Below are 27160 nucleotides of genomic sequence, written 5' to 3' on the forward strand. Positions count from 1 at the left end.
TAATAATTTTTTAAATTTTGTGTGTTTCCCCAAACACAGACAGTGTCGTAACTGTACCAGCCATATCCCCGAGAGTGATCCATGACCTGCAAAAATCTATAACTTGTTCAGCTTTCTTTTAGTTTTCAACTGTTCCAGTGTGAAAAAAAGCAAAGCTGCAGTCTTAAACAAGATAAAGTTCATTGAATGTAAAACTTGTGGTGACAGAATTAAAAGTGATCAGGTTTTTCAGCTTTAAAAAAGGCATATGCAATGATAAATAGTTGAGATGGATAGGAGGTACTTATAAGAGCAGTCTGTCAGAATGTTGCAGGGCTATTTCTCGCCCAAAGGTTCTCTTTCCAAAGTGAATTGGTTGAAGACTTGAAAACCGAATTCAGAGGCTGCCCTAGCTTCCGTAGTTGAACAGTCTGTCTAAACCCATCAGAACCATGAGAGAGTGTACCTCACTAGTTCTGTGGTTACGACACTTGCAGATTGCTGGATTGTTCTGAAGAGCAGCTCTGCATTCTGTATGCTTTCCTTGTGCTACAAATGACTGAGAACTTTCTGACTGATGTCTCTTTCCATTCTTCCCAAGAGAAATTGTACAAGATGGTTACTCACAGCCGATTTATTCTGCAAAAGATTAAGATATTAAAACAAACCAAGCTTTCTAAATACAGAGGAACCTCGATTATCCAAACGTCGGTTATCCAAATTTCAAATTATCTGAACAAGATCGCAAGATACTGATTTTTGGCAAACATTGTGTTGTTCGAACATTCAATTATTTGAATAAAATACTCCCTGCCTATGACGTTTGGATAATCGAGGTCCCTCTGTAGAAAGCATAGTTTGAAAGGTCTTAAACTTCCCTTTGCTGTGTGTTTTAATCTATTATCCAACACCAACGCTTTACTGTGTTTCAGATCTGAAGTAACCACCTTTCTGTATCAAATCTTTAAGTCTGACTTAACTTCCTCCCTGTGAATGAGTATTCACAAAACTGAAATCTTAGACTTTCTCAATCTTTTAACAATCTTCCAATGTTTAGGTGAACGCTCCTGTTGTAGACGTTTCACCAGGTATTTGGCCTCACAGCACCAGGGACTCAGGTTCGAGTCCAGCCTTGTGTGGCGTTTTCATATTCTCCCTGTGTCCTGCACCGGTTTCCTCACACGATCGTTTGGAGTATTGTGCACAGTTTTGGGCCCAATATCTCGGGAAGGATGTACTGACCCTGGAGTGTGTTCAGAGGAGGTTCACGAGAATGGTCTCAGAAACGAAAAGCTTAACATATAAGAAATGTTTGAGGACTCTGGGTCTGTACTCGGAGTTTCGAAGGATGGGGGAGCCGTCTAATTGAAACTTACAAATTGCGGAATGGCCTGGACAGAGTGGATGTTGGGAAGATGTTTCCTTTGGTGGGAGAGACTCGGACCCAAGGGTACAGCCTTAGGGTAAAGGGAAGACCTTTTAGAACAGAGATAAAGAATGTCTTCAGCCAGTGAGTGGGGAGTCTATGGAAGGTGGTGGAGGCCAGGTCATTGAGTACATGTAAGACGGAGATAGGTAGGTTCTTGATTGTCAAGGGGATCAAGGGAGAAAGCGGGAAATTGGGGTTGAGCCATGATTGAAAGGCGGAGCAGACTTGATGGGCTGAATGGCCTAACTTCTGCATCTATGTCTTATGGTCTTATGATCCACGGATGTGCAGGCTAGGTGGATTGGTCATTATAACCGTGGTCTTATGGGGATAGGATAGAGGACTGGTTCTTGATGGGATGCTCTTCAGAAGGTGGGTGCAGACTCAATGGCCTCTTACCCCACTGGTGGGATTCTGTGATCAGTGTTCACACAAACGTAACTGAGCATTCACTGAACTTTTCTATTCTTTGTTCTCGGAGAGAAAATGTGTATTTATTTCTGACCCCAGTTAGGTGTTCACCCAAACTGCCCTAAAAGCTTTCTGTCTCTGGATTTTCTAAGCTAACGTCAATTTTTACTTATTCTAAACAAAAGGCAAACTAACAGTTTTCAATGTTTATTCTCCCTGTTGTAAACCCCACATTATGAACAATCTTCCATTAACATTCCAGGGGTTTGCTTATTCTCTGACATGAAGTGGATTATGATGAAGAGGTGCCGGTGATGGACTGCAGTGGACAAAGTTAAAAAATCATGCAACACTAGGTTATAGTCCAACACCTTTATTTGGAAGCACTAGCTTTCGGAGCACTGCTCCTTCATCAGGTGGTTGTGGAGCAGGATCATAAGACACAGAATTTATAGCAAAAGATCACAGTGTCATGCAACTGAAATGGTATATTGAACAAACCTAAATTGTTGTTAAGTCTTTCATCCCTTAGAATGGGTTGCAGGTTTCAGTTCATTAATATGTAAATCCCAGAACTTCTTTTAAGTTCTGGTTAAGATCATGGTTCTGCAAGGACTCGTTGATTTTTGTATGTTTTTTTTGTGTTTTACACTCTTCTCCAAAGTCACCAACATCCAGATGCCTCTAGTTTGAAACCCTGAAAATGATACTGATTTAAATCACACATTTTCATCCCATTTGTAACTAAACTTCGATTTTGAATAAAGCTTCAGGTTGTGTCTAATAGATGGTTCCGAAACTAAATGGCATCAAATTAAAATGTGCACTTAAAGTACTGGAGCAACATTGAGAATGTAACGTTTGAACCTTTTGTTGTGTAGCTCGGAGGAGGCTGTGAGTTGGCCATGATGTGCGATATCATATACGCAGGAGAAAAGGCACAGTTTGGGCAACCAGAGATCCTGTTGGGAACCATTCCTGGTAAATGTTCTGCACAGTATTATTAGTAGGTAAATGGTAAGGTTTTACTGTCAGTGGGCAATTCTGAAATTGTACTGTAGTTTGACATTGTCTGCTTGTTGCTGCCTGTCAGCTTGAAGGTTTGTCTGTTCAGTTTTATAGGCAGGGTTTTGTTAAGATAATTTCATAATAAGCCTGGCAGCAGTCACACGCTATGTATCAGGGGACATGGATTGTTAACCACTGGGTACTACAAATCTGCCCATCAGTGGAATTTTGGATCAACATTTGTGCAATTAACCTTCTGTCGGAGGGTCTTTCAGCCTGAACTGTTCAAGCTGATTTCTCTCCACACTGCCAGACCTGCTGAGCTTTTCCAGTTATTTCTGGGTTTTTTTGTTTCTGATTTCCAGCATCTGCAGTTGGTTCTTTGTAACTAAATTAGTTGACTTAAACAATTACCAAGCATTTGCAGTAAAGCTTATGGAAGTGATTGGTTTGCATGTTTATATAACTTTCGCAAATGAACATTTTACTGTTGCAGCCAGATATTTCCTGTTGCTATCTGCTGCTGGGTGGATGTAATCATGTTCTGAAATCTGAGTAACTAGATGAGAAGTAAGTACTGAGAGTATTAGCTTCTTTGCTATGTCATTCACAACTAATATTCCAAATCTAATCCAGTTAGTCCTACATGCCTGCCCTTTCCCTACAGTCTGACTACAGTTGTATAAATGTTTCCATGTCAGGTATTTATCGACTTCTCTTTTGAAAGTTCCAATTGAATCGCTTTCGGAGAGTGCACCTCTGCAGGTTTTCGGACACAGATTAGCGGAAAATATAACTTTCTTAATTGCGTGATGTGAAATCCATCCTTCGCTCCTATCACTTTCCTATTGTGTCATCTGTTCCACACATGACATTCTCCATCCGCCAACTATGTTTTCCAAAACATTTTAGAAAGCAAATATTGTTGCTGAGAAAAGAGGCACACTTATCATCTCGAATGTCTCAGGACGAAGTCGCAAGAATATCAAATGTCAAAAGGAGCAGCAGTTTATGCTGCATGAGAAGAGGGATGCTGGTTGTTTGGCAAATGCACTCTGGTGGAGACATTGCCATTGAGAATTCACCAGGGAAGAGATCAATCAGTCATCGGGTCACAGAGTCATAGAGATATTCAGTATGGAAACAGGCCCTTCGGTCCAACCCGTCCATGCCAACCAGACATCCCAACACAATCTAGTCCCACCTGCCAGCACCCGGCCCGTATCCCTCCAAACCCTTCCTATTCCTATTCATATACCCATCCAAATGCCTCTTATATGTTGCGATTGTACCAGCCTCCTCCACTTCCTCTGGCAGCTCATTCTATACACGTGCCACCCTCTGCCTGGAAGATGTTGCCCTTCAGGTCCCTTTTATATCTTTCCCCTCTCACCCTAAACCTATGCCCTCTAGTTCTGGATTCCCCCACCCCAGGGAAAATACTTTTTTAATTTATCCTATCCATACCCCTCATAATTTTGTAAACCTCTATAAGGTCACCCTCAGCCTCCGACGCTCCAGGGAAAACAGCCCCAGCCTGTTCAGCCTCTCCCTGTAGCTCAAATCCTCCAACCCTGGCAACATCCTTGTAAATCTTTTCTGAACCCTTTTAAGTTTCACAACATCTTTGCCTGGTTTGAATTTAAACAAAAGCTTGGGGGATAACAGTCCTCTAATGATTGTAAAACAAAACATTTTGATGACATGTCTCTCTTTAGCAGCAATATTTAACTTCTGTATTACCAAGGGACAAAAAGGTCATATTCCTTGCAGTGGAGCCTTAGCTGTATACACACACGAGATATAATGTTGCAATTTCAGCTCCTAAGGGAAAAGTCCATCTCAAAAGGATTGCGCTGGGAAGATGGAGCAGCAGTTTCCAATCCAAGCTTCCGTTAAGCAAAACTCCAACTAAGACTTCAGGACCGCTTAATTTATCACTGTTACAATGGTGTTGAACTGATCAAAATAAGTATCACTAAATCAATTAATTAAATGCCTCGTTCACCATCTCCTACTGTCTCAAAATTATTCCCAAGTTTTCCTTGGCTGTTCTCCATAGAACTATAGAAATGATACAGAAGGGAGCCATCTTACCCATGTCAATCCAAAGGCATCCAGATGCCCTTTCTAATCTCGTCTTCCTGTATCTGGCTCATGGTGCTGCAAGTTTCAGCACTTAAGGTTAAGTTACAGGCTCTGTTCAGAGTTTCGGGTCTGTGACTCCACCACCAACATCGGCAGTGAATTCCAGACATTCACCATCTGATCCTTCTGCCTCTCAGCTTGAATCTATGACCCTTGGTTTTTGAACTGTCTGCCAAGGGAAGACAGGCTCCTCCTGTCTCCTCTCTGTCTACCCCTCACAATTTTGTACCCCACAATCCTGTCACCCCTCAACCTTCAGTGTTCCAAGGAAAACTTTCATCTTTGCAATTTTATGCAGAGCGTAAGGTGAAGTTACACCCACTTCAGCAGAATGAGATCAGCTGCTGTCTATCTTGGCTATAACCTGGTATTTTAATACACCGTGAGGTTTAACTCAAATACCATTTGGGGTTTGGAAGCAATACTATTGTAAATGGCCCAATTTCAAAATGTATTGTTGAATGGGGACGGATGTTCAGAAAAAGGCCACGCAGTTACATTGCTTATTCTAGTAGCTGGCCTGCATTTGGCTTCCACCGAGGGCAGGTCTCACTTTTAACATGCTCATTTGTTTTAAATCCTGCCATCGCCTCATCCTTTCTTCCCTCTGTTATCTTTCCGAGCCCCACAACTATCTGAGGTGTTGGCATTTTTGGAATCCTAGGCGAACGTGAGGACTGCAGATGCTGGAGATCAGAGTCTAGGTTAGAGTGGTGCTGGAAAAGCACAGCAGGTCAGGCAGCATCCGAGGAGCAGGAAAATCCACGTTTCAAGCGTCGATTTTTCTATTCCTGGAATCTCAGCCTTTCGCGAATCCTTCCTCTTTATTGCTGCTTCAGCCTCCAGGGTCCCAATTGAAAGTCCCCGTCCCCGTCCCCCCCCTCGGTTCTCCATCTCCTTCCTCCTTACCTTGAAACCCAGCTGTTTGGTCATGTGACCCACGATCCCCTCATGTCACGCAGCGTTGATCTTTGATTTACAAGGTTTGTGAGCTTCCCTGGGATCTTTCGCTTTGCTAAAGGTGCTGTGTTACAGTGTAACTGGGCAGATGTTGGGAAAACTGCAGTGTCTTTTCTCTCTGGCAGGTGCTGGTGGAACACAGCGGTTAACTAAAGCAGTTGGGAAGTCACTCGCGATGGAAATGGTCCTCACTGGAGACAGGATTTCTGCACAGGAAGCAAAAGCAGCAGGTTGTTGGATCATTGAAATGTTGTTCTCCTCTCCGTCCACATCAGGGCATTTGGGGAAGCAATTAAATGTCAACTCCCCATTCATCAGTGTGTCCCACTCTGACTCAGATCCACGATCCAAGTCATCGCCTTCAGTACTGAGGGGAATTTTATAAAGTGAGGCCTTGTCTGTGTATTTGGGTGATGTAAACCATCTCAGTGTCATCGAGTCATAGAGATACACAGCATGGAAACCGACCATGTGGTCCAACTCGTCCATGCCGACCAAACATCATAAACTAAACTAATCCCATTTGCCAGTACTTGGCGCATATCTCTCTACACCCTTCCTATTCATATACCCATCCAGATGCCTTTTAAATGTTATAATTGTACCAGCCTCCATCACTTCCTCTGGCAGCTCATTCCAGATACGTATCACCCTCTGTGTGAAAAGGTTGCCCCTTAGGCCCCTCTTTCTCCTCTCACCTTAAACCTTTGGACTCGCCTACCCTGGGGAAAAGACCTTGACTATTCATCATATCCATAATTTTGTAAACCTCCGTAAGGTCACCCTTCAGCCTCTGACGCTCCAGGGAGAGTCGCCCTGGCCCACGTTCATTCCCAGCTGACGCTAGTGGAATCTGATTCTCCCCTGTTCCCGTTAGTGACTGTGGGACTTGCTGTGCGCAGTTTTGTCTGCATTTTGGAAGGGACTGCATTTTGGAAGAGTCACCATAGCTTGTGAAAGCTTTAGGATGTTGAGGGAACTGGGAAAAGCTCTCAGTGCATGTTCTTTCTTACATAGAAGTGAGCATCCAGAAATGGAGAGCTATCACCCACTAAGAAGGATCAAGTTAATCGTGTCCAAATTCAGGAATAGTTTTGATTAAAGATATGACTGCAGTTCTGCTTTACAGTCAAGATTTTGAACATACAGAGAAAATGAGACCTTGCAGTATCCCTATTTTCTTTCAAGCTGTCGGAATGTTTTCTTCATAAACCTTGAAATCGATTTGATTGATGTTTCACTGTATTTGTAATAAGTACATGTGATGTGTGACTTAGTAGTCATGTGACAATCATTCGAATCAGATTGATTTCAGTATTTATGCTGAAAGCACATTGGAGCTTAGCAGTGGTATTCTCCAAATGCAGTGAAGTTTGGGATTTTGCAACAAATAGTCCACACTGCAAGGAGTGAAATTAATGCGAGTTACAAGTACTTGTGATTTGCCCAGAGGAAATAATGGATTCAGTTGGGTTCTGTCATTTTGTGACCCACAATGTGCAGCTTTTGAGTTGATAGATGCATTCTTCAGTTCCCAAAGCTAAATTCCAACAGATTTACCTGGATACTAACACAGGACTGATGATTTCTGTTTCCAAAAGGACTCGTTAGTAAAGTATATCCAGTCGCTGACGTGGTGGAAGAAGCCATCAAATGTGGAGAGAAAATAGCAAGCAACTCAAAGCTTATTACAGCAATGGCGAAGGAAGCAGTCAATGGTGGTAAACAGATTCATTCTTTACCCTCAGTCTTGTTCCAAGCACTATTAAACCCTGTTTAATAATGAGGTTTGAGACTTCCTTTACCAGACGTCAGTCAATTCATAATATAGATTCATTACTTCCTGCTTAATGAATTAATGTTTCTGTATAATTTGCAGGGTTTGTTTAGTATTGAGATTTATTGCCTGTGTTTTAGAAAGGCGCAGTGCCTTTATTATTTATTTATTTATTTATTTCAGGGAATGATTGATAGTCTAGTTCCAGATTTGAGAAGAGTTACACTGCGTCTTTTGTGGGTACTCTCTGGCTTTCCTTTCAGATTATTTCAAAATCCTAATTTTTGACTCTATGCTTACTTTCAAAAGAACGAAATGATCTTTAGTTCAACTTATTCCCTTTGTTTCAAAATAATGTTGACTTTTTGGATGCATTTCTCTGCCCCTCCAATATACTGCACATCAAAACCTCACTTACTGTTGAGCTAGTGAGCATTTTCAGCTTAGTGGGTGGATTGGGTTGCCTGTGAGGTAAGGTTGGAGATAGACTTACTTCACTCACTCTCTTCCCTAGTGCTTGGAGACCTGTAGTTTGCCCAGTGCATAGAACATAGAAACAAAAGTTCCGTTCAGCTGTTGATGTGCTTTGCCATGCTAGATTGTGGCCAAATTGTCTGTATCAACATGACATTCCTGCGCCTTCCTCATGTCCCTTGGTGTCATTAGGAACTAAAAATCTATCGAACTCTATCCTGAACTTACTCAATGACTGAGCTTCTGTGTTGGAGAAGATTCGCCAGCCTCTTGAGTGAAGAGCAACCTCCTCATCTAGATCCTAAATGGCATGTCTTTTACTCTGAGACAGCGTCCCATGTTTCTAGACTCTACAGCCAGAGGAGCATCCTTTCCGCATCTGCTGTCTGTCTCTTTAAGGATTTTTTAATGTTTAAGTGAGATTGCCTCTCGTACTTCTAAACTCCAAAGAATACAGGCCCAGTCGTCTCCATCTCTCCACATAGGACTGCTCACCATCTCAGGAATCAATCTGGTGGACCTCAGCTGAATTTCCTCTCTGGCAAATATATACTTTCTGAGGCAAGAACTGTACAGAATACTCCAGGTGTGGTCTCACCAGCATTCTGTACAACTGAAGCAAGATTTCTTTGCTCCTGTAATAAAAGACAACACGCTATTTTGATGTGGAGCTTTAGCTCTGGACTTGTTATTTCATTCAGTCCGTTGTCACAACCAATTCATTTTGCGTTGGATGTTCTGAAGGAAAACTAAGATTAAAATAGAGACTGTGAATAAAACCACCCCATAATAAACCCTACAGAAGATGATGGCGTTTAATGATTTTAATGTAAAATTGAGTTTGTTGTTGTATTGGGTCTATTACCATTCCAGTGCTTTCCTTAACAACCTTCTCTGTGTATAATTTCTCAGGGATTTTTTTTGTAGATGTTTAAGAACACATATGTTGCCATCATCAGCAATCACTCATTAGGAATCCACCTAGAAAGTTCCTGTGTCACTAGTCATGGATTCTGTGGGTCTTCACATTGCAGATGAGTCCAATCCTAGAGTTGTATTTACAACGTTTCCATAACTACGTAGCTTGGAGACCGAATCTGTTTAGTTTCTTTGTCGTTAGCAAATTAAAACTGCCACTTGCAAGAATAACAGCTCTTAAAATAACCCAGTGTTTCATGAAAACAAAAAGTGCTGGAGATCACAGTGGGTCAGGCAGCATCCAAGGAGAGAGAGCAAGCTAACGTTTCGAGTCTGGATGACTCTTCATCAGAGCTTCATCAGCGAGATTCAACACGTCCGCTTGCTCTCTTTCTCTCCATGGATCGTGGCTGATTTGCTATGATTTCCAGCGTTATTTGTTTTCAGTTCAGATTCCAGCATCTGCAGTAATTTGCTCCTACCCAATGTTTAGTGACTTTGATGCACTGTAGCTGCTTAACAGTTCGGTACTTTATTTCAGCTTTTGAATTGACATTGGCAGAAGGAAACCGATTGGAGAAGCGCTTGTTCCACTCGACATTTTGCACAGTAAGTATCCTACATTCAATTAAAATAAATTGCACCCTCATTTACCAAGACTTCTCACTTTCGCCATGTCAACTCTTTGTTTCAGAATGATCGGAAAGAAGGCATGAGCGCATTTGTTGAAAAACGGAAGGCTAATTTCACTGACCAGTGATTGTGTTAAGTTCTGAATTGCAATGCGAACCGAATTACTAATATCACTTAGAAAGCTGGAAGTTGATACAGCAAGATTTGAAGTTTTCAAAATGACGCACAATATTACAATAACAGATTCTGATTCCAAATAAATATTTTATTTTAATGCCTCAGTATTTTCCTTTATTTTTGTCAGGGTAACTGAGAGAGAAATATGAACAATGTTTTTAATCATTAGTGATATCTTTAAATCAACAGCCATTCTGTTACGACTTCCACTTTCCACAAATCATTTTAGCTGTTTTTTTCTTTTGTCAAGTAATTTTACTTTAGCTCATTTTAAATGTTTTGTCACTGAGAAAGTAGATGTATCAATGTGTAGGGTTTGTGGAATGACATTTGTTACAGCAGCAGACTGCAGCTCACAGCCTCAGGTCAACTCTGGATCAACTTGCATTGCATTGAAGTGCACCTGCGAGATTATACAAAGGGCGAGCAGTTACTTAATGAGTGGGTTCTTTGTAAAGGGATGCGTTTTTAAATACTTGAGTAACAAGTAATAAAATATTAAAGTAAAGGCAATTTGCCCTTTGAGACTCTCCGGAAGCTTGAATGTGCCACTTTATGTTTTTAAAGGAGCTGACTCGAGATGGATCAAAAATTAGGTTTTGAGAAGGCATTAGAATCTGGGAAGAGATATCGCCGGTGGAGAGAGTTTCAGAATGTAGGGTCATGAAGGAATTGTGAACTTGAGAGAGAACTCTTGGAGTTTGCTTCAACATTACCATTCTTATTCCCTTGGTTGTTAATTCCAATAGTTGTTGAGAATGTGCACAAAGTTTTGCAGCCACTTCCTATCACGAACATTTTATGAATTTGTTTTCCCCACACTTAGCCAGAATTTTCCATTTTTCTTTGTTTAAAGAGAAGCAAAGCGAAAATGTATCCTTATTTAAGATTACTGTGTTCAAGCGTGTATTTTTCCGTCCAGCTATTTGCAGGTTAAAAGACGAAGAAACCTTATTATCCTTGTCGAAAACTTGCTCAATACAGATACACAATGTTGCTCATGAAGGAGTGATGGTCCCTCACTTAGTTTAATGTTAACTCTGTATGGGGTTCTGCTCCAACCTGTCTTCTCAGTGCCTGTGAAAATGACCACTTGGTCAAGTCTGCTGACAGTGTTGAAGGTCCTGTGAAACATTTGTTCAGGACCAGGAAGCACAATTGGCAAGGAGAAAAACCGATACAATTGAGGGATTGTGGAAAAAATTGACAATTTCTCGGAAGATGTACTGGGATTTATTTTGTGTTGGTGGAGGAGATGGACTGTGAACAGGTTGAATCACAGCAGTTCAGACACTAGTCAGCAATCCACCAGCCGTGTCTAAACCCCTGCCACATTGTTTAGGTAATCATGTTATTATCGACGGGTATACATAATGACTTCATTGAGGTTGTCAAGCAGTGACACTTCCAGGAAGGACATTTTGGCACTGGAGCGTGTCCAGCGGAGATTCACATGGATGATCCCTGGAATGGTAGGCCTAACGTACAATGAATGGCTGAGGATCCTGGGATTGTATTCACTAGAGTTTAGAAGGTTGAAGGGAGATCTAATAGAAACTTACAAGATAATGCATGGCTTAGGGTGAATCTGGGAATTTGTTTCCGTTAGGTGGGAGACTAGGACCTGTGGGCACAGCCTTAGAATTAGAGGGGGTCAATTTAGAATGGAAATGAGGAGACATTTCTTCAGCCAGAGAGTGGTGGGCCTGTGGAATTCATTGCCACGGAGCGCAGTGGAGGCCGGGACTTTAAATGTCTTCAAGGCAGAGATTGACAAATTCTTGATCTCTCAGGGAATTAAGGGCTACAGGGAGAGTGCGGGTAAGTGGAGTTAAAATGCCCATCTGGAGTGGACTTGATAGGAGTGGAAGTAAGGCTATTTGGCCTATGTCTTAAGGTCTTATTGTCATACACCATTGAGTTGGAGTCCTCCATTTGACTTTGCGGGAGAAGGGGCATCCAGTATTGAATGAACCTAGGCAAGAAAATCTGTTGTTAGATAAACAAATGGTAATAAAACTCAGTTGGCATTTAACCATTTGTAGCGCCACCTGAACCCTATCTCCTCCTCCATCTTAATCCACTGCTGAAGCCCTTTACTGGTGCAGTGGGTAGTGTCCCTACCCCAGTTTAAGTTCCACCTGCTGCAGAATTGTGCTATAACATCTTTGTCCAGGTTGATTAGATAAATTGGTTAAAAAGAATATAATCCACTGCTTGTTCACTCACATTCTCCACTAATCCTGGGCTTTCTTTACCAACCTGTCATTCTCTATCTTTTATAAACCCCAACTTGGCCAAAACCTTTTCATACTTAACCTTGCCCTGTTTGATAATCCTGCTGCCTCATCACCTGACTCCTCATTAATCTAAACTGTCTCTCCATCTCCCATTGTGCCCAATTAATAAGTGCTATTCTCGTCTTCAAATCCTTCTCACAGCCCCTTCCTGCAATTTTCTTCAACTTTGTATTTCTCTCTGCTGGTGGATTTTAAATTAAATCAGCAATCCAGGAATTTAAAACTCATCTGAAGCCATCATTAATTGTCATTAAAAACAGTTGAGGGTTCCCTGGTGCTCTTCAGGGAGGGAGGGAGGTCTGTTATCCTTGCCTGGCCTCCATGTGACTCCAGTCCCACAGCAATATAGTGACTCTTAGAGACTCTCTGAACAGGCTTAACGCACCACTCATTCTGAGGGCTGAGCACAAAGGCCTTGCTAATGATGTCCACGTCCCATAAAAAGGATAAATGTTTAAACGGTTGCCATCAATGATGGCATTATGTCACAATTTCATTTTTAAAATTCAGGCACAGGGATATGGGCATTGATGCCGAGGGCAGTATTTCTTACCCAACCCTAATCACCCTTAAGAAGGTGATGCCTTTTCCAATACAACTGAATGGCCTGTTGGTCTACTCTGAGGGGAAGGTTTCAATCATCACCCATCTGAGATAAGGATAGAAGAGTGCTTTCCTAAAGTAGGACTGCAGATGCTGGAGATGAGAGTCAGAAAGTAGGTCAGGCAGCATCTGAGGAGCAGGAGAGTCACATTTCCCTGACGAAGGGTTTATGTTGGAAACGTCGACTCTCCTGCTTCTCGGATACTGCCTGACCACCTGTACTTCTCCAGCACCACACTTCTCGACTGCTTTCCTGAAGGACATAAGCAAACTATCGTTTACTTGCATCAACAATGAAGGCTTGTGGCAACAAGATTGAAAATAATCAACAAAATGAAACTATATATAAATGAAACAATATAATAAAAAAATGAAACAATTCTGAAGAAATGTCTTGAAGCGTTAGCTCTGATTCTCTCCCTGGATGCTGCCAGACCTCCTGTGTTTTGCCAGCAATTGCCGTTTTTGTTTGTGAAAGGGCTATATTGGGTCATTTGGGGGGTGGTGAGGAGGGGCTTCGCGCACACTCCCAATTCTCACAGATACAGCTCTATTACTGGGAGCAGCAGCTGATTTGTCAGGCCCGATGTTAACATTAGGCCCACCTCGCTGAATGGGTGAGGCAATACAAGACAAAACTGTTTCAAATGTGAGAGTAGTGTGCACCAGCCTCTGAAGGTCATCCACTGAGCTTGGACAGACAGCTCGTTTGAGAAATGGAAGGGTCTGTTTAGCAAAGGGATTGCTTTCATTGCAAGGCATGATGGGACAATGTTTTAGAACAATTTGATGTCTGGACTGAATGGACGGTGCTGTAGTCCTCATTGTAATAAACATGACAAAAAAAAGCACCTTTAAAAGTGGAAGACCATTTCCATGAAAACTTTAGGTAAACATCGCAAGGAGCTATTGGCTAGTGATTGCTACTTCCTGCATCCAAAGCACAATTGTGCTGCTCTTTAAATCAAGTGAGGTGAAGCAGATCAGGATTGTAGGGAGCTTTTTGGAGGCAACCAATAGAATACCTGGTTTGCTTTTATTATCTTTAATTTTAATGCCGTTTCATTATAGATGAGTTGGTTGAATGATGGCACTGGGGTTGATGGACCAAAAAGCCTTTGATCGAAAGCACAAACCTGGTTGCTTTAGTGGCTGTTGGATTTAGTTTCCAGCCCGACCCATCTCTCGGTGATACTGTGTCGTCTTCTTCAATTACCCATTGTTGCCGAGACTATAGTAAATGACATTTCAAGATTAAGTCCACTCATCGCTGCTCACCAGTTTCCAAAGTGTGCCTTGTAAGTGCTCTGTAATTCCATTTGCAAAATGGTTGGCCCAATTCCCTCTTTTGTTGACTTTCAGTTATCACTGATGTGTTAAACTCCTGAGGGAAATACGCTTCCTTTTTTGGCATTTCTCATTTTACTTCTGGATTCCCCCCCCCCCCCCCCCCCACTTTTTCTTGTTTTAAATAGAACTCCTGTTCACACTCTTAAAACAGTGCATTTGTCCTTCCACCATTACTGTGCCATCAGGCTATTGTTACATAGCAAGACAAGGTTCCCAGTTTGTTGCAGTTCCAGACAGAATACTTCAAATCATTAACAACACCTCCCCCCCCAAACACACACACACACACGCACGTGAGGAGGGATGAATTCACTTCCCATTCCTTAATCTCCTCGGTTGGTTGCAACAAGGTAATTTTAAAAATACATCTCTATCCTAGTGGATACCTTTCTCCCAGACCCAAATAAACTTTGGTTTAAAAGGAGCCACTTTAACCCAACTTTATAGAGTGAACTTATTGTGCATTGTGAGAAGAAATTGTAATAAATGTAGACACATTAGAAATAAGAGTTAAAAATCACACAACACCAGGTTATAGTCCAACAGGTTTAATTGGAAGCACTAGCTCCTCCATCAGGTGGTAGTGGAGGGCTCGATCGTTACACAGAATTTATAGCAAAAATTTGCAGTGTGATGTAACTGAAATTATACATTGAAAAACTGATTGTCTGTTAAGCCTTTCATCTGTTAGAATACAAAGTGCAAAAAAAAGGGTTTTGTGATTTACACATGAAAGAAGTGAAACTATCACTATATTCTAACAGATGAAAGGCTTAACAGACAATCAGTTTTTCAATGTGTAATTTCAGTTACATCACACTGCAAATTTTTGCTATAAATTCTGTGTTACGATCGAGCCCTCCACAATCACTTGATGAAGGAGCGTCACTCCGAAAGCTAGTGCTTCCAATTAAACCTGTTGGACTATAACCTGGTGTTGTGTGATTTTTAACTTTGTACACCCCAGTCCAACACCGGCGTCTCCAAATCATAGAAATAAGAGGTAATTCAGAAAGATGAAACTTTTTTAAAAAGTCTAGATTTATGAATCAGTCTTATATTTCATTGCTCATGAAGAACAATGGGGTGGCTCAGTGGTTAGCACTGCTGCCTTACAGCACCAGGGTCCCAGGTTCGATTCCAGCCTCGGGCAACTGTGTGTGGAGTTTAAACGTTCCTCCGGATGCTCCGGTTTCCTCCCACAGTCCAAAGATGTGTGGGTCAGGTGAATTGCCCACAGTGGTAGGTGTATTAGTCAGAGGGAAATGGGTCTGGGTGGGTTACTCTTCGGAGGGTTGGTGTGGACTTGTTGGGGCGAAGGGCCTGTTTCCACACTGTAGGGAATCGAATCGACTCTAATCTAGGAATAGTTAAATGTTATCGATGTTGCTGTGAAGGTTACTGGTATCAAGGGTCAGCCTCAAGACTTGTGATTTCACAAGTTGAGTAAAGATTCTGTTGCTTTGGTTCCTTTTCAGTGATGAATTCCATCATTTCCATTGAAAGACACCTTTTGTTGTTCAGTTTCCTTTGGTCTGGTTTTCCAGTTGGTTTCCAGTAGGCAGAGTAAATGACTCCCTTTACCTGCAACATCTCAACCACGTGGTTTGGGACTGGCATGGCTCCTTCCCAATAAAAATGCAATGCAAGAGATTAAACTAATGAGTCAAGAAATTTGGATTTTGAACCCTGAAACATTCAACAGACTCCATTTGTTTCAAGTCGAAGACTCAGATAATCTTTAGAAAAACTCTTCTTTCAAACTAATGTCTATCAGTTTAACAGTGACATAGCTTGTGCTCAATCTGGGCATGTATCCCATAGTTACATTTTGTTGAGTCTAAAAATGCCACTGACGCTACATTTGGCTCATTGTGACAATGCAGTTCCTCTATCTCCCACACACGCCCTTACAGACACACACACTCCCACACTCACACATGCACCCCCTCACAGACTTAAGACACTCTACACTCACTATACACACACACATACACTTTCTCACACTCACAACCCCCAACCCAGACAGACACACACACACACACAGATAAAGACCCACATGCACACACATATTTTGTGGGGTGAATTTGTACTTGCAGAGTTACATTGTACTTTGCTCAAAAACTGCATGCATTCATGTAGAACTCTGAGCTCAAAAAATGCATGAATTTATGTAAAACTCTGTTATCTCACTTTTTAGATTAGAATCAATCTAAACATCAGGTCATAGACAGAGAACATAGGGGGATAACACCTTCAACATATTGTCTAGCTATCACCATTGTTAACAGCTAACCCGAGAATGCAACTTTTTTAAAAAAAGGGTTTGTGATTTACACATGAAAGAAGTGAAACTATCACTATATTCTAACAGATGAAAGGCTTAACAGACAATCAATTTTTCAATGTGTAATTTCAGTTACATCACACTGTAAATGTTTGCTATAAATTCTGTGTGTTAGGATTGAGCCCTCCACTATCACCTGATGAAGGAGCATCGCTCCGAAAGCGAGTGTGCTTCCAATTAAACCTGTTGGACTATAACCTGGTGTTGTGTGATTTTTAACTTTGTACACCCCAGTCCAACACCAGGGTCTCCAAATCAGGACCTCTATCAATGTCATGTTGTCTTTGGTCTTTTTCACAACAAGACAGAGTTGCTGAGATGTCTGGGTTTATCTGCTTGAAAAAACTTTTAAAGTTTTTTAAAAAACCCACTTGTACAATGAAAGGGGAGTGGCAAGTTCTCCCAGCTCAGCTTATCTCTGGTTTGCATTTTTAGCAGTCTGGCTGTTGAGCTGCTGGTCAAAGAAACAACTCCAGGCTGATCCTCTCTCCTGTAAGACACTGTGTTTGATTTTACCTTTTTGCCAAAGTGAGTGTTTATGGGGATGTTGCAAGAATTGGAACAGCAGCATTAAGTTGAGATAGAGTCGATTGGATTTTTAAATAGTTATGTTACTCCAAATTCAGTTTTCATTTGTTTGTGCGGAAATAAATACTGTTTTGTTTAAAACTAAGTGGTGGACCAACTGCATCTCTTCTGGAATATCCACTTTACACCTGCTTAAAGCAACTAGCAAAGTTAGCTACTTTAATTGAAATGTTTTGAGGGGTCTGGACTGGTCCATAACGATATTGAGAGAGCCAAACAGTTGTTGAAAGACATCTTTTAGACATTGTATTTTTAAAAAACCACTTCAGTTTAGCTGGTGGGGGCCAGACCAATATATTAACTTAGATAAAATTTTGTATAACTTTTTAAAATTCACTAGACATACTGAGCATTCATTGCTCATCTCCAGTCACCTTAGAGAGGATGATGGAAGGTCACATCTGACTAACTTGCCAGATCATTTCAGAGGGAAGTTAAGAGTTACCCATATTTTTAAGAGTTTGGACTTTTAGACAGTCAAGCCCAGGTAAAAATATCAGATTTCTTTTCAGTGAACTGGTGAATATTTAAATATTTAAATGGTTACCATCACTGATTGTGGCTTCTTATTCGAGATTGGTTCGATTGCATTTAAATTCCTCAACTACTGTTGCAAGATTTGCAGTATTATCCCTCTGTAAGTCTAGTAAACTGCTCGAAATATTTGATCAAGTAAATATGACTTCCCTTCAGAAGTGAATGTCGAAAATATTCTTCCCCTTGTGGGAGAGATTACAACAAAAATAAGGGTCTTCTGCTTGAGATGGAGAATTATTTTCTCTCAGAAGTTCCTGAGCCTGTGGAAGTTTCTTCCCCAGGGAGTGGTGGAGACAGATTGTTAAATAATTTTGGGGTAGAGATAGATAGATATTGGGGTGCAGGCAAGAAAGTGGAATTGAGGCCAGATTCTCATTGGCTACGATCTTATCCAATAGCAGAACAGGTCTGAGAGGCTGAATGACCTGCATCCCCGAATTCATGTGTTGGTTGGTAAATGTCCCTGATCAGTCCAAACCTTTGAGTGTTTCCTAAAGCTATTCCCTGGGAAAAGATCTGCCGCCCTGCCTACCCATAACAGGCCCACACAGAACATAGGAAAGCAAACTTGACCCAGAATGCCTCAGCAGGGACCAAACAAGTGAAACCAGACAATGGAATACACGTCCCAAAACACACTGACAATACCAGGTCAACACTGCTGTCCCAGAGCCTCGAGGGCAATCTCATAACACAGCAATATCAAAGGGGTGGCACGGTGGCTCAGCTGCCTCACAGCGCCAGGGATCCAGGTTCAATTCCCGCTCAGGCCACTGTCTGTGTGGAGTTTGCACATTCTCCCCAAGGACATTGCTCCCAGGACAAGACAATGGAAGCACCTTACTGTTTCAAAAAAGATATTCTCACCTACCTGTAAAGAGAGCTGGAATCTCCTGATCCCATTGATACTGTCAGGATGTTGCATTGTGTCAAGAATCAGGACCTTCTTCCAATAACTTTCTCAATTATCATCATTGTAACTGGATTATTCCATTTCCAAATACATTGTATCTTTCCCCATTTTAATTAACGTTATCGTACAAGATTCCGATAAAACCTGGCTTCATCCTCGGCTCAAGGAAGAGAATTCTGGCGACCTGGACAGACTGTGCTGTTTGAGCTTCATCAATTTCTCTTCCGCGATATCGCCGTGTTATTAAACTGTTTGTCAATTTCATTTCGAATTGCGTTTTGTGATCTCTAATTTATTGGGCTAATTTCTCCGACAGTTACTCAGTCATAGACATCTTCTAATCTAAATCTAAGTGAGGGAGAAAGGAATACAAGGGTAGGTTCATAAAGTGACATCTGTTAATGTTGGACGGAGTGTCTGTGAAGCACAAACGATGGCAAATAGCCTCTAGCCAAAAGAACGGTGGATGCTGTGAATTAGAAACAAATTGCTGGAAAAGCTCACCAGGTCTGGCAGCATCTGTGGAGAGCAACCAGAGTTAACATGTCAGGCCGAGTGACCCTTGCTCTGAAAGGTTAAAGGTTAATTTGTCAATGACAAGTAACTGTTGGCTTATTTCTGTGCAGTTTCATGATTCCAAAGATAGATGCAATTTTAATTTTGTAAGGAAGTAATGGCGTTCCAAATGACTTAAAACCTCACCCAATGGAATTCATCATTTTTTGGGGGATAATTTACACATTTATAAAGTTTTTGTTTCCAAGTAATTATTTTCCCTCTGTTATTTCATCATTAATCATAGTGTGTTGGAGTTGGGATCATAGGTCTTTAGAGATGTGCTGACCTTTTAAATACAGTTTCTTTCTTTAATTGTTATCTCTATTAGTTCTTCATTCACAACTTCCTGTGTACTTCTGCAGTCTTGACTTTGTGTGCCTTCATGAATCTGCCTTTCGCAAAATATTTGTTACATATCCCTGCCACTACCTAATCTTGCTAAAAGATTAGCTTAGATTTGTCTCTTGTTTTGATACACTATTACACCACAGTTTGACAGGAAAACATTTTTCCCCTTCCTTATCTATCAGCCACAGTAATCTCCCTTTGATTGTTCTGCTTTTTATACTCCTCTGTTCTCTCTCTTATGTTGCTGGGTATCATTCTAGTCCACGTCCCAGTTAAACTTTCTTTCTGATCTGATCAACTTTGTCAGCCAAATGATTCGAGTTTTACTCTGGATTTATCTATTTTGCTTTGAAATATTTCCCGCTGTTGACGTGCTGTTTTACTTGCAAATAGTTCTATTGACTTAATCAAGGTTCTGTTCCCTTTCATATCATCTAGATTTGCGCTATTTGAAAATTAATTCTGATGGTCATTTTAATTTATGGCAGCGAACAGTTGATTCTCTGACTGAGGATTTTTATGGTGTAGTGGTATCTCTGGACCAGGAGACAATGATCCAAGTCACACTTGCTCCAGAGGTGTGTAGCAACATGAAACTAAAGCAAAGAACTGTGGATGTTGGAAATTTGAGTTAAAACGGAAGTTTTGAAGAAGGATTACTGGTGGCCAGAGGTTAACTCTCAACAGGTGCTGTCAGACCTGCTAAGTTTCTCCAGTAATTTCTGTTTAGTGTGTAGTAGTATCACTGATTAGGAAATTATATGTTCTTTATTTGTTTGTAAGGTATTAGGATGGGGCAAAAAAATATATCAAGGATAAAATCTATGGGGGCAGGGTCAAAGATTGCTCTAGTCAAGGATTGAGTGTCCCTTGTTGACAAATCCCACTATTAAGGACCACACTAATAGATTTTAAAGCATGCTCTGCTCCCTAATATATTTATTTAAGATTTGGAGATGCCGGTGTTGGACTGGGGTGTACAAAGTTAAAAATCACACAACACCAGGTTCAACAGGTTTAATTGGGAGTACGCTGGCTTTTGGAGCACTAATCCTTCATCACAACCACCCGATGAAGGAGCAACACTGGTGCTTCCAAATAAACTTGTTGGACTATAACCTGGTGTTGTGTGATTTTTTTAAACTTTGTTCACTCCATGTTGTCTGTATCTGAAAACCAGACACGAGGATGGATCTGCACTGCTTGGTATTGCCACGAGGTGGCGGCATTGAACCGAGCAGCATTTCAAACAAGTGAGGCCATAGCAATTACCGAGACTGTCCCATATACCTGGACAATGTGACTATAGAATGCTGCAGGGCAGTTTAAATGGTCTCTAATATGTCCCCAGGGTTGTTAAATTGATGTCATTGTTGTGATATATTGAGCCATATTTTAATCAACCTGATTTAGCTTCATTTTGACATAGTTCTGAAGCATCTATGCAGTTGGTGGTGTGGTGGTTCAGTGGTTAGCACTGCTGCCTTACAGCACTAGGGACCTGGGTTCAATTCTAGCCTTGGGTGACTGTCTGTGTGGAGTTTGTATATTGTCTGTGTGGGTTCCCCCCACAATCCAACGATGTGCAGGCCAGGTGAATTGGCCATAATGTGTAGGGTAGGGGAATGGGTCCAAGTGGGTTATCCTTTGGAGGGCCAGTGTGGATTTTTGATTCAAAAAGCTTGTTTCCACACTGTAGGGATTCTTTGATCTTTGAACCCAGATCTCCTGGCTCAGAGGTAAAGACATTGCCAGTGCACCACAAGAGGCCGTTGGCACACTGTTATATCAATCTTGCCTAACCAGAATCAGATCCATCGTTTCCTCTTGGTGGAAGTGAGGACTGCAGATGCTGGAGATCAGAGTCAAGAGTGTGGTGCTGGAAAAGCACAGCAGGTCAGGCAGCATCCGAGGAGCAGGAGAATTGACGTTCTGGGCAAAAGCTCTTCATCAGGAATGAGGCTGGGAGCCTCAGGGGTGGAGAGATAAATGGGAGGGGCTGGGGCTGGGGAGAAGGTTGCTGAGAGTGCAATAGGTGGATGGAGGTGGGGGTAAAGGTGATAGGTCGGGGTGGGGGGGGGGGGGGGGGGGGGGGGGGAGCTGATAGCCGGGAAGGAAGATTGATGGGTGGGACAGATCATGGGAGCGGTGCTGAGCTGGAAGGTTGGAACTGGAGTAAGGTGGGGGGAGGGGAAATGAGGAAACTGGTGACGCCCACACTGATGCCCTCGGGTTGGAGGGTCCTAAGGCGGAAGATGAAAACATTTCAACTCCCCCCTCCCACTCTGCCGAGGACATGCAGGTTCTGGGCCTCCTCCAGGCGTCGGGTGGTGAGGGAGCGGCGGTGACGGAGGCCCAGAACCTGCATGTCCTCGGCAGAGTGGGAGGGGGGAGTTGAAATGTTCAGCCATGGAACGGTGGGGTTAATTGGTGTGGGTGTCCCAGAGATGTTCTCTGAACATTTCCTCTTGTCAAGTCTTGCCTATCACTGACAGCAGTTTGTCATAATCTGGATTGGCAAATGAGCAACAAATGAGAGATTGCAATGACAAGTTAGTGGCGGCTACTTGCTACAGTGAACTTGAGGCAAATCCAGTGCTTGGGGTAATGTTGGGAAGCAGTGAGTGAATGTAATGAGTGGGGGGAAGAGCTGGGAAATTGCCCAGAACATAACAAACACAGTTAAAACTCACACAACACCAACTTGTAGTCCAACAGGTTTAACTTTGTCCACCCTAGTGCAACACCAGCACCTGGTAATAACGCAGAAGCACACACAAGGCTAGGGCCCAGGAAATCAAAGAATGAAAGGTAGTTTCATTGAAACAGGCAAAATTCCTGACAGGGCCTGGAAAAATGTTTCCTCCCAGCTGGCGAGACTGCAGCTGCTTCAGAATGAAGGTTTGGTGAGAATTTACAGCTGGATCATCAGCTAAGACCACATTAATTGTTGGAACAGACTCAGAATGGCCTATTCCATCACCTATTCCTCATGCTGGTGGTCAGTCAGTGCAGCACTAAAGTGTTCACTCCTAGATATCTGTTAGGTTTTCCCCGTATTTATTTCAAATTTCCACTACCCTTTCCTTCAGGAGAATCTCTACCTTCCCAGAAACTGTGAGTGGAGTGAACTGGGTCAGGAATCTGTTGAGACAGGGTAAAAATAAACTCAGCTGGGAGTGAGTCAGACAGTATTACCCCTCAGGTCCTGAGTACATGCAGATCCTGCCTGAACAGGGCAAAGATTCCACTGGTGACTAAACTATACCAGACCCAACAGCGCCTTAACACACACACACACACACACACACACACACACACACCCACATACATACACCTACACCCCCCCCACACATATACACAAACCCACACCCCCACACACACCCCCACACACACAACCACACCCCCCCACACACACACAACCACACACACACCCCCCACACACAACCACACCCCCCCCCAGACACACAACCACACACACCCCCCCACACACACACACAACCACACACACACCCCTACACACACACAACCACACACACCCCCCCCACACACATACACTCTCACACACACCCCCAAACGCGCACACTCTCACACACCCCCCCCACACACACACTCTCACACACCCCCCACACACACACACTCTCACACACACCCCCACACACACACTCTCACACACCCCCCACACACACACTCTCACACACACACACACACACCCACACACTCATACACAGACACACACACACCCACATACACACCCACACCCACACACACTTACAGACGCACACACACTCACTCACACACACACTCACTCACACACTCACTCACTCACACACCCACACACACACAGACACACCCACACACACACAGACACACCCACACACTCACTCACACACACCCACACACACACAGACACACACACACACCCACGCACACACACACCCACAGACACACACACACCCACCCACACCTACACACACACACAGACACTCACTCACACACACCCACACACACACCCACACAGACACACCCCCACACACACAGGCACACACACACACCCACACACACACACACCCACAGACACACACACACCCACCCACACCTACACACACACACAGACACTCACTCACACACACCCACACACACACCCACACAGACACACACACACACACACAGACACACACACACACTGACACACCCACACTGACACACCCACACAGACACACCCACACAGACACACCCACACAGACACACACACACAGACACACACACACAGAGCAGTGCCAGTTCACTCAGCATGAATGGAAATGACTCAGATTAAGTGCTGGTGTTGGACACCTCTCCCTCCCTCCCTCCTGCTTACTGCTGAAACTGCCTCATGTTGCACACTCTCTGTGGTATCTCTCTGTGTCAGTGTCTATCCCAAACCCAGTAAACGACAAGAGGGACATGTACTTACTGTGGGAGGGAGGGGAAGGGAGGAGGGGGAAGAAAGGGGAGGGAGAAAAAAGGGGACGGGAGCGCAAGGGAGGGAAGAGAGAGAGAGAAAAAGGGAAAGGGAGGAGAGAGGAGAGGGGAAAGGAGGGGTGGGAAGGAGAGGAGAGGGGAAGGGAGGAGTTCATGTTTGCATAACTGATCCAACACCAACTGCTACTCTCTCTGCAGCAGAGAAGGTGGGAGAAGCTCAGGAGATTGGGCAGGATCTGTGGAGAGAAAGCAGAATCAAATATGACTTCTTCAGAACTCCTCCTCTGCCAGTTTCTCCAGCATTCTGTCTCCTCACCTCTCCCCTCTGCTGACCCCTTCCCATTCCCATTCCCCCCTCCCCACTCCCCTTCCCAGTCCCCTCTCCCATCTCCCCTTCCTCACCACATCCCCACTACCCCAGCGCCCTCCCCATTCTCCCATGCCCCCTTCCCCTCCCCATTTTCCCACTTCCCTTCCCCTCCCCAATCCCCCCCTCCCCATTCTCCCACTCCCCTTCCTCTCCCCACTCCATCCTCCCCCACTCCTCCCCCTCCAAAAATGTGAGAGAAATTGTGTTGAAATTCCTAACACAACAACCTGCCTGTTCATTGATCTCTGCAGGTTGTGGAACCGTACATATGCATGGGACCTTCCTGCATTTCCCTGTCTCAAGCTACAGGATGTGGATTTAAAACAAAATCGCTTGTTCATTTCTAGACGCAGGCCTGGGGCAAATGGATTGAGATCCAGAGGGGATCTAATCTTGAGGTGGTTGATATGGAGCCCACATCTCAGGAGTTCCACAGTTTCTGGGGATGAAATTCAGCACCATAGACCATGCGACCTAATTCTTAATCAATACTCTTTCTGGACTGTATCTCCCCAAGTACTCCATTACCTATTTCACTGAATACATTTTTCTTCATTAGGGACAATTGGATCTAACAGTGGGGCAGAGACTCTTGCGGTAAAGTGATAGTACTCCCACCTCTGAGCTCGGATACCCAGGTTCAAGCCCTAGCTACTCAAGAGGTGGGTAGTAACATCTCTGAACTGCTTCATTCGGAAATGTCGAACAATCGGGTAGAGCTACGTCAAATTGCAGAAAACGAACACTGGAGATCACAGCAGTATCCATGGTGAGAGAGAGAGAGAGCGAGCAAGCCAACATTTCAATTCTAGACGACTCTTCTGATGAAGAGGAGAAAGTGAGGACTGCAGATGCTGGAATTCCGGATGAAGGGCTTATAACTGAAATGTTGACTCTCCTGCTCCTCGGATGCTGCCTGATCTGCTGTGCGTTTCCAGCGCCACACTTTTTGACTCTTCTGATGAAGAGTCTAGATTCAAAACATTAGCTCGCTTTCTGTCCATGGATGCTGCTTGACCCGTTGTGATCTCCAGCCTGTTTTGTTTTCTGTTCAGATGCTAGCAGCTGCAGTAATTTGCTCCTGCATCATTATTTTAACGTTTATTTTCCCAACATGACCCAGAGAACCAGGTCATCGCAGTGCCCACATTCCCAACCATTACAATATGCAGCTAATAACTTCAGTTTGTCCCAGAAGCATTCAGTACAACTGCAATTGTCTTAATATTTACAAAATCACTTTGGACGTATTTTTAACTTTAGCAGACAGTAATCAACAGGGCTTCTTACACATTTTCCAGATTCATGACCATTTCCATCTGGAATATCTGAAATATTGGTAAAGGATGAAGGTTAGAGATTTACCAGAAGAATGGGGGAAAACTGCCCCTTTCTTCTCCAATAAAGTGGAGTGGTTTTACATTCACTAGAGAGGCAGATGGAGTCTAACATATGATTTATCCACCTCTGACAGTGCGGCATTCCCGCCTTGCAGGAGGCTCAGTGCCTGGTGTTACAGTGGTAATGGGTTCGTATCCGGGGACCCAAGCTGTGAGTTTGAATCCTACCAGTGTGGATGTAGGTTTGCTCACCGAGCTGGAAGGTTCGAGGGACAATTTCTCTGCATTCTGAGGGATATTATGACAAGCGAGGCAACATACCAGAGGGCATTTCCTCATGCGACCTTCACACAGGCAACAAGCGCCATGCCTAACATGGGAATTTTCCGAAATCCACTTCTGGCGCTCGGATGAGCATCGGACTTTTGCCCATAGTTATTGTCCGGAGAAATGGTCAGATTGTAATTGACCCAAACAGACTGTCAGCAGGTTAGCCAGACTAGAGAGACTAGACAAGCTGGGGCAAAACCCCGAAATTGCTGGAGAAACTCAGCAGGGGTCTGGCATCATTAGTGGAGAGAGAAAACAGAGTGAAAGTTTCCAGACCAGTGACATTCCTTCAGAGCTGAACTGGGACTGGAGGCTGTTTCCCTGAGCAGAGGAGGCGAAGCAGTTGGAGATTGTTGTTGACTGAGGATTACAAACTTCTGATGAGCCCAGGGAGATAGGGAGATAGGGAGACTTCCCCCCCCCCCCCGACCCTTTATTTGAAGGGTCACTAATCAGGGGTATATGCTGATTAAGGCAAAGAGTAGGAACTGTCATAGAGTCATAGAGATATACAGCACGGAAACAGATTCTTCGATCCAATCCGTGATTTTATAAACCTCTATAAAGTCACCTCTCAGCCTCCGATGCTCCAGGGAAAACAGCCCCAGTCTATCCCTCAAATCCTCCAATCCTGGCAACCTCATTGTAAATCTTTCCTAGTTCTGGACTCCCCCAATCCAGTGAAAAGACCTTGTCTATTTATCCAATCGGTGCCCCTCATGATTTCATAAACCTCTATTTAGTCTAGACCTATTTCCAGTACTTGGCCCTATATTTTGTAATTTTTAAAAAATTCAACCTTTTCAGAAATACTCTTATACACCTCTGCAGTGAATGGGTCTTGAACCCGGTCCCTTGTCTCAGAGGTAGGGACACTACCACTGCGTCACAAGGCTTTTAAGTGCTCATCTGATTTTATTTTTTAATTGGCTACAGGGTTCACACCTGTAACGGCCTTTTGGCAGTGAGTTCCAGATACCCACATCCCTCTGGATCAAAAATAATCCTTAAACCCCCACGGCAGGTTTACAAAGTCATGAGGGGCATGGATAGGATAAATAGACAAAGTCTTTTCCCCGGGGTGGGGGAGTCCAGAACTAGAGGGCATAGGTTTAGGGTGAGAGGGGAAAGATATAAAAGAGACCTAAGGGGCAACTTTTTCACGCAGAGGGTGGTACGGGTATGGAATGAGCTGCCA

At 43.3% G+C, this 27160-nt stretch overlaps 1 protein-coding gene across 1 annotated transcript in view; it reads left to right on the top strand.

Moving 5' to 3' along the window:
• Nucleotides 1–10015, top strand: part of echs1 (enoyl CoA hydratase, short chain, 1, mitochondrial) — a 31216-nt gene extending 21201 nt beyond the window's left edge. Inside the window, exons 4-8 of the mRNA XM_072583238.1 lie at nt 2701–2800; nt 6061–6165; nt 7537–7656; nt 9646–9713; nt 9799–10015. Coding sequence (XP_072439339.1) covers nt 2701–2800; nt 6061–6165; nt 7537–7656; nt 9646–9713; nt 9799–9864 — 459 coding nt within the window. The 3' untranslated portion in view covers nt 9865–10015. The remainder of the gene's footprint in view (nt 1–2700; nt 2801–6060; nt 6166–7536; nt 7657–9645; nt 9714–9798) is intronic.
• Nucleotides 10016–27160: the final 17145 nt, after the last annotated feature.

This window comes from Chiloscyllium punctatum, chromosome 13, assembly GCF_047496795.1.
Source record: "Chiloscyllium punctatum isolate Juve2018m chromosome 13, sChiPun1.3, whole genome shotgun sequence".
Lineage (NCBI taxonomy): Eukaryota > Metazoa > Chordata > Chondrichthyes > Orectolobiformes > Hemiscylliidae > Chiloscyllium > Chiloscyllium punctatum.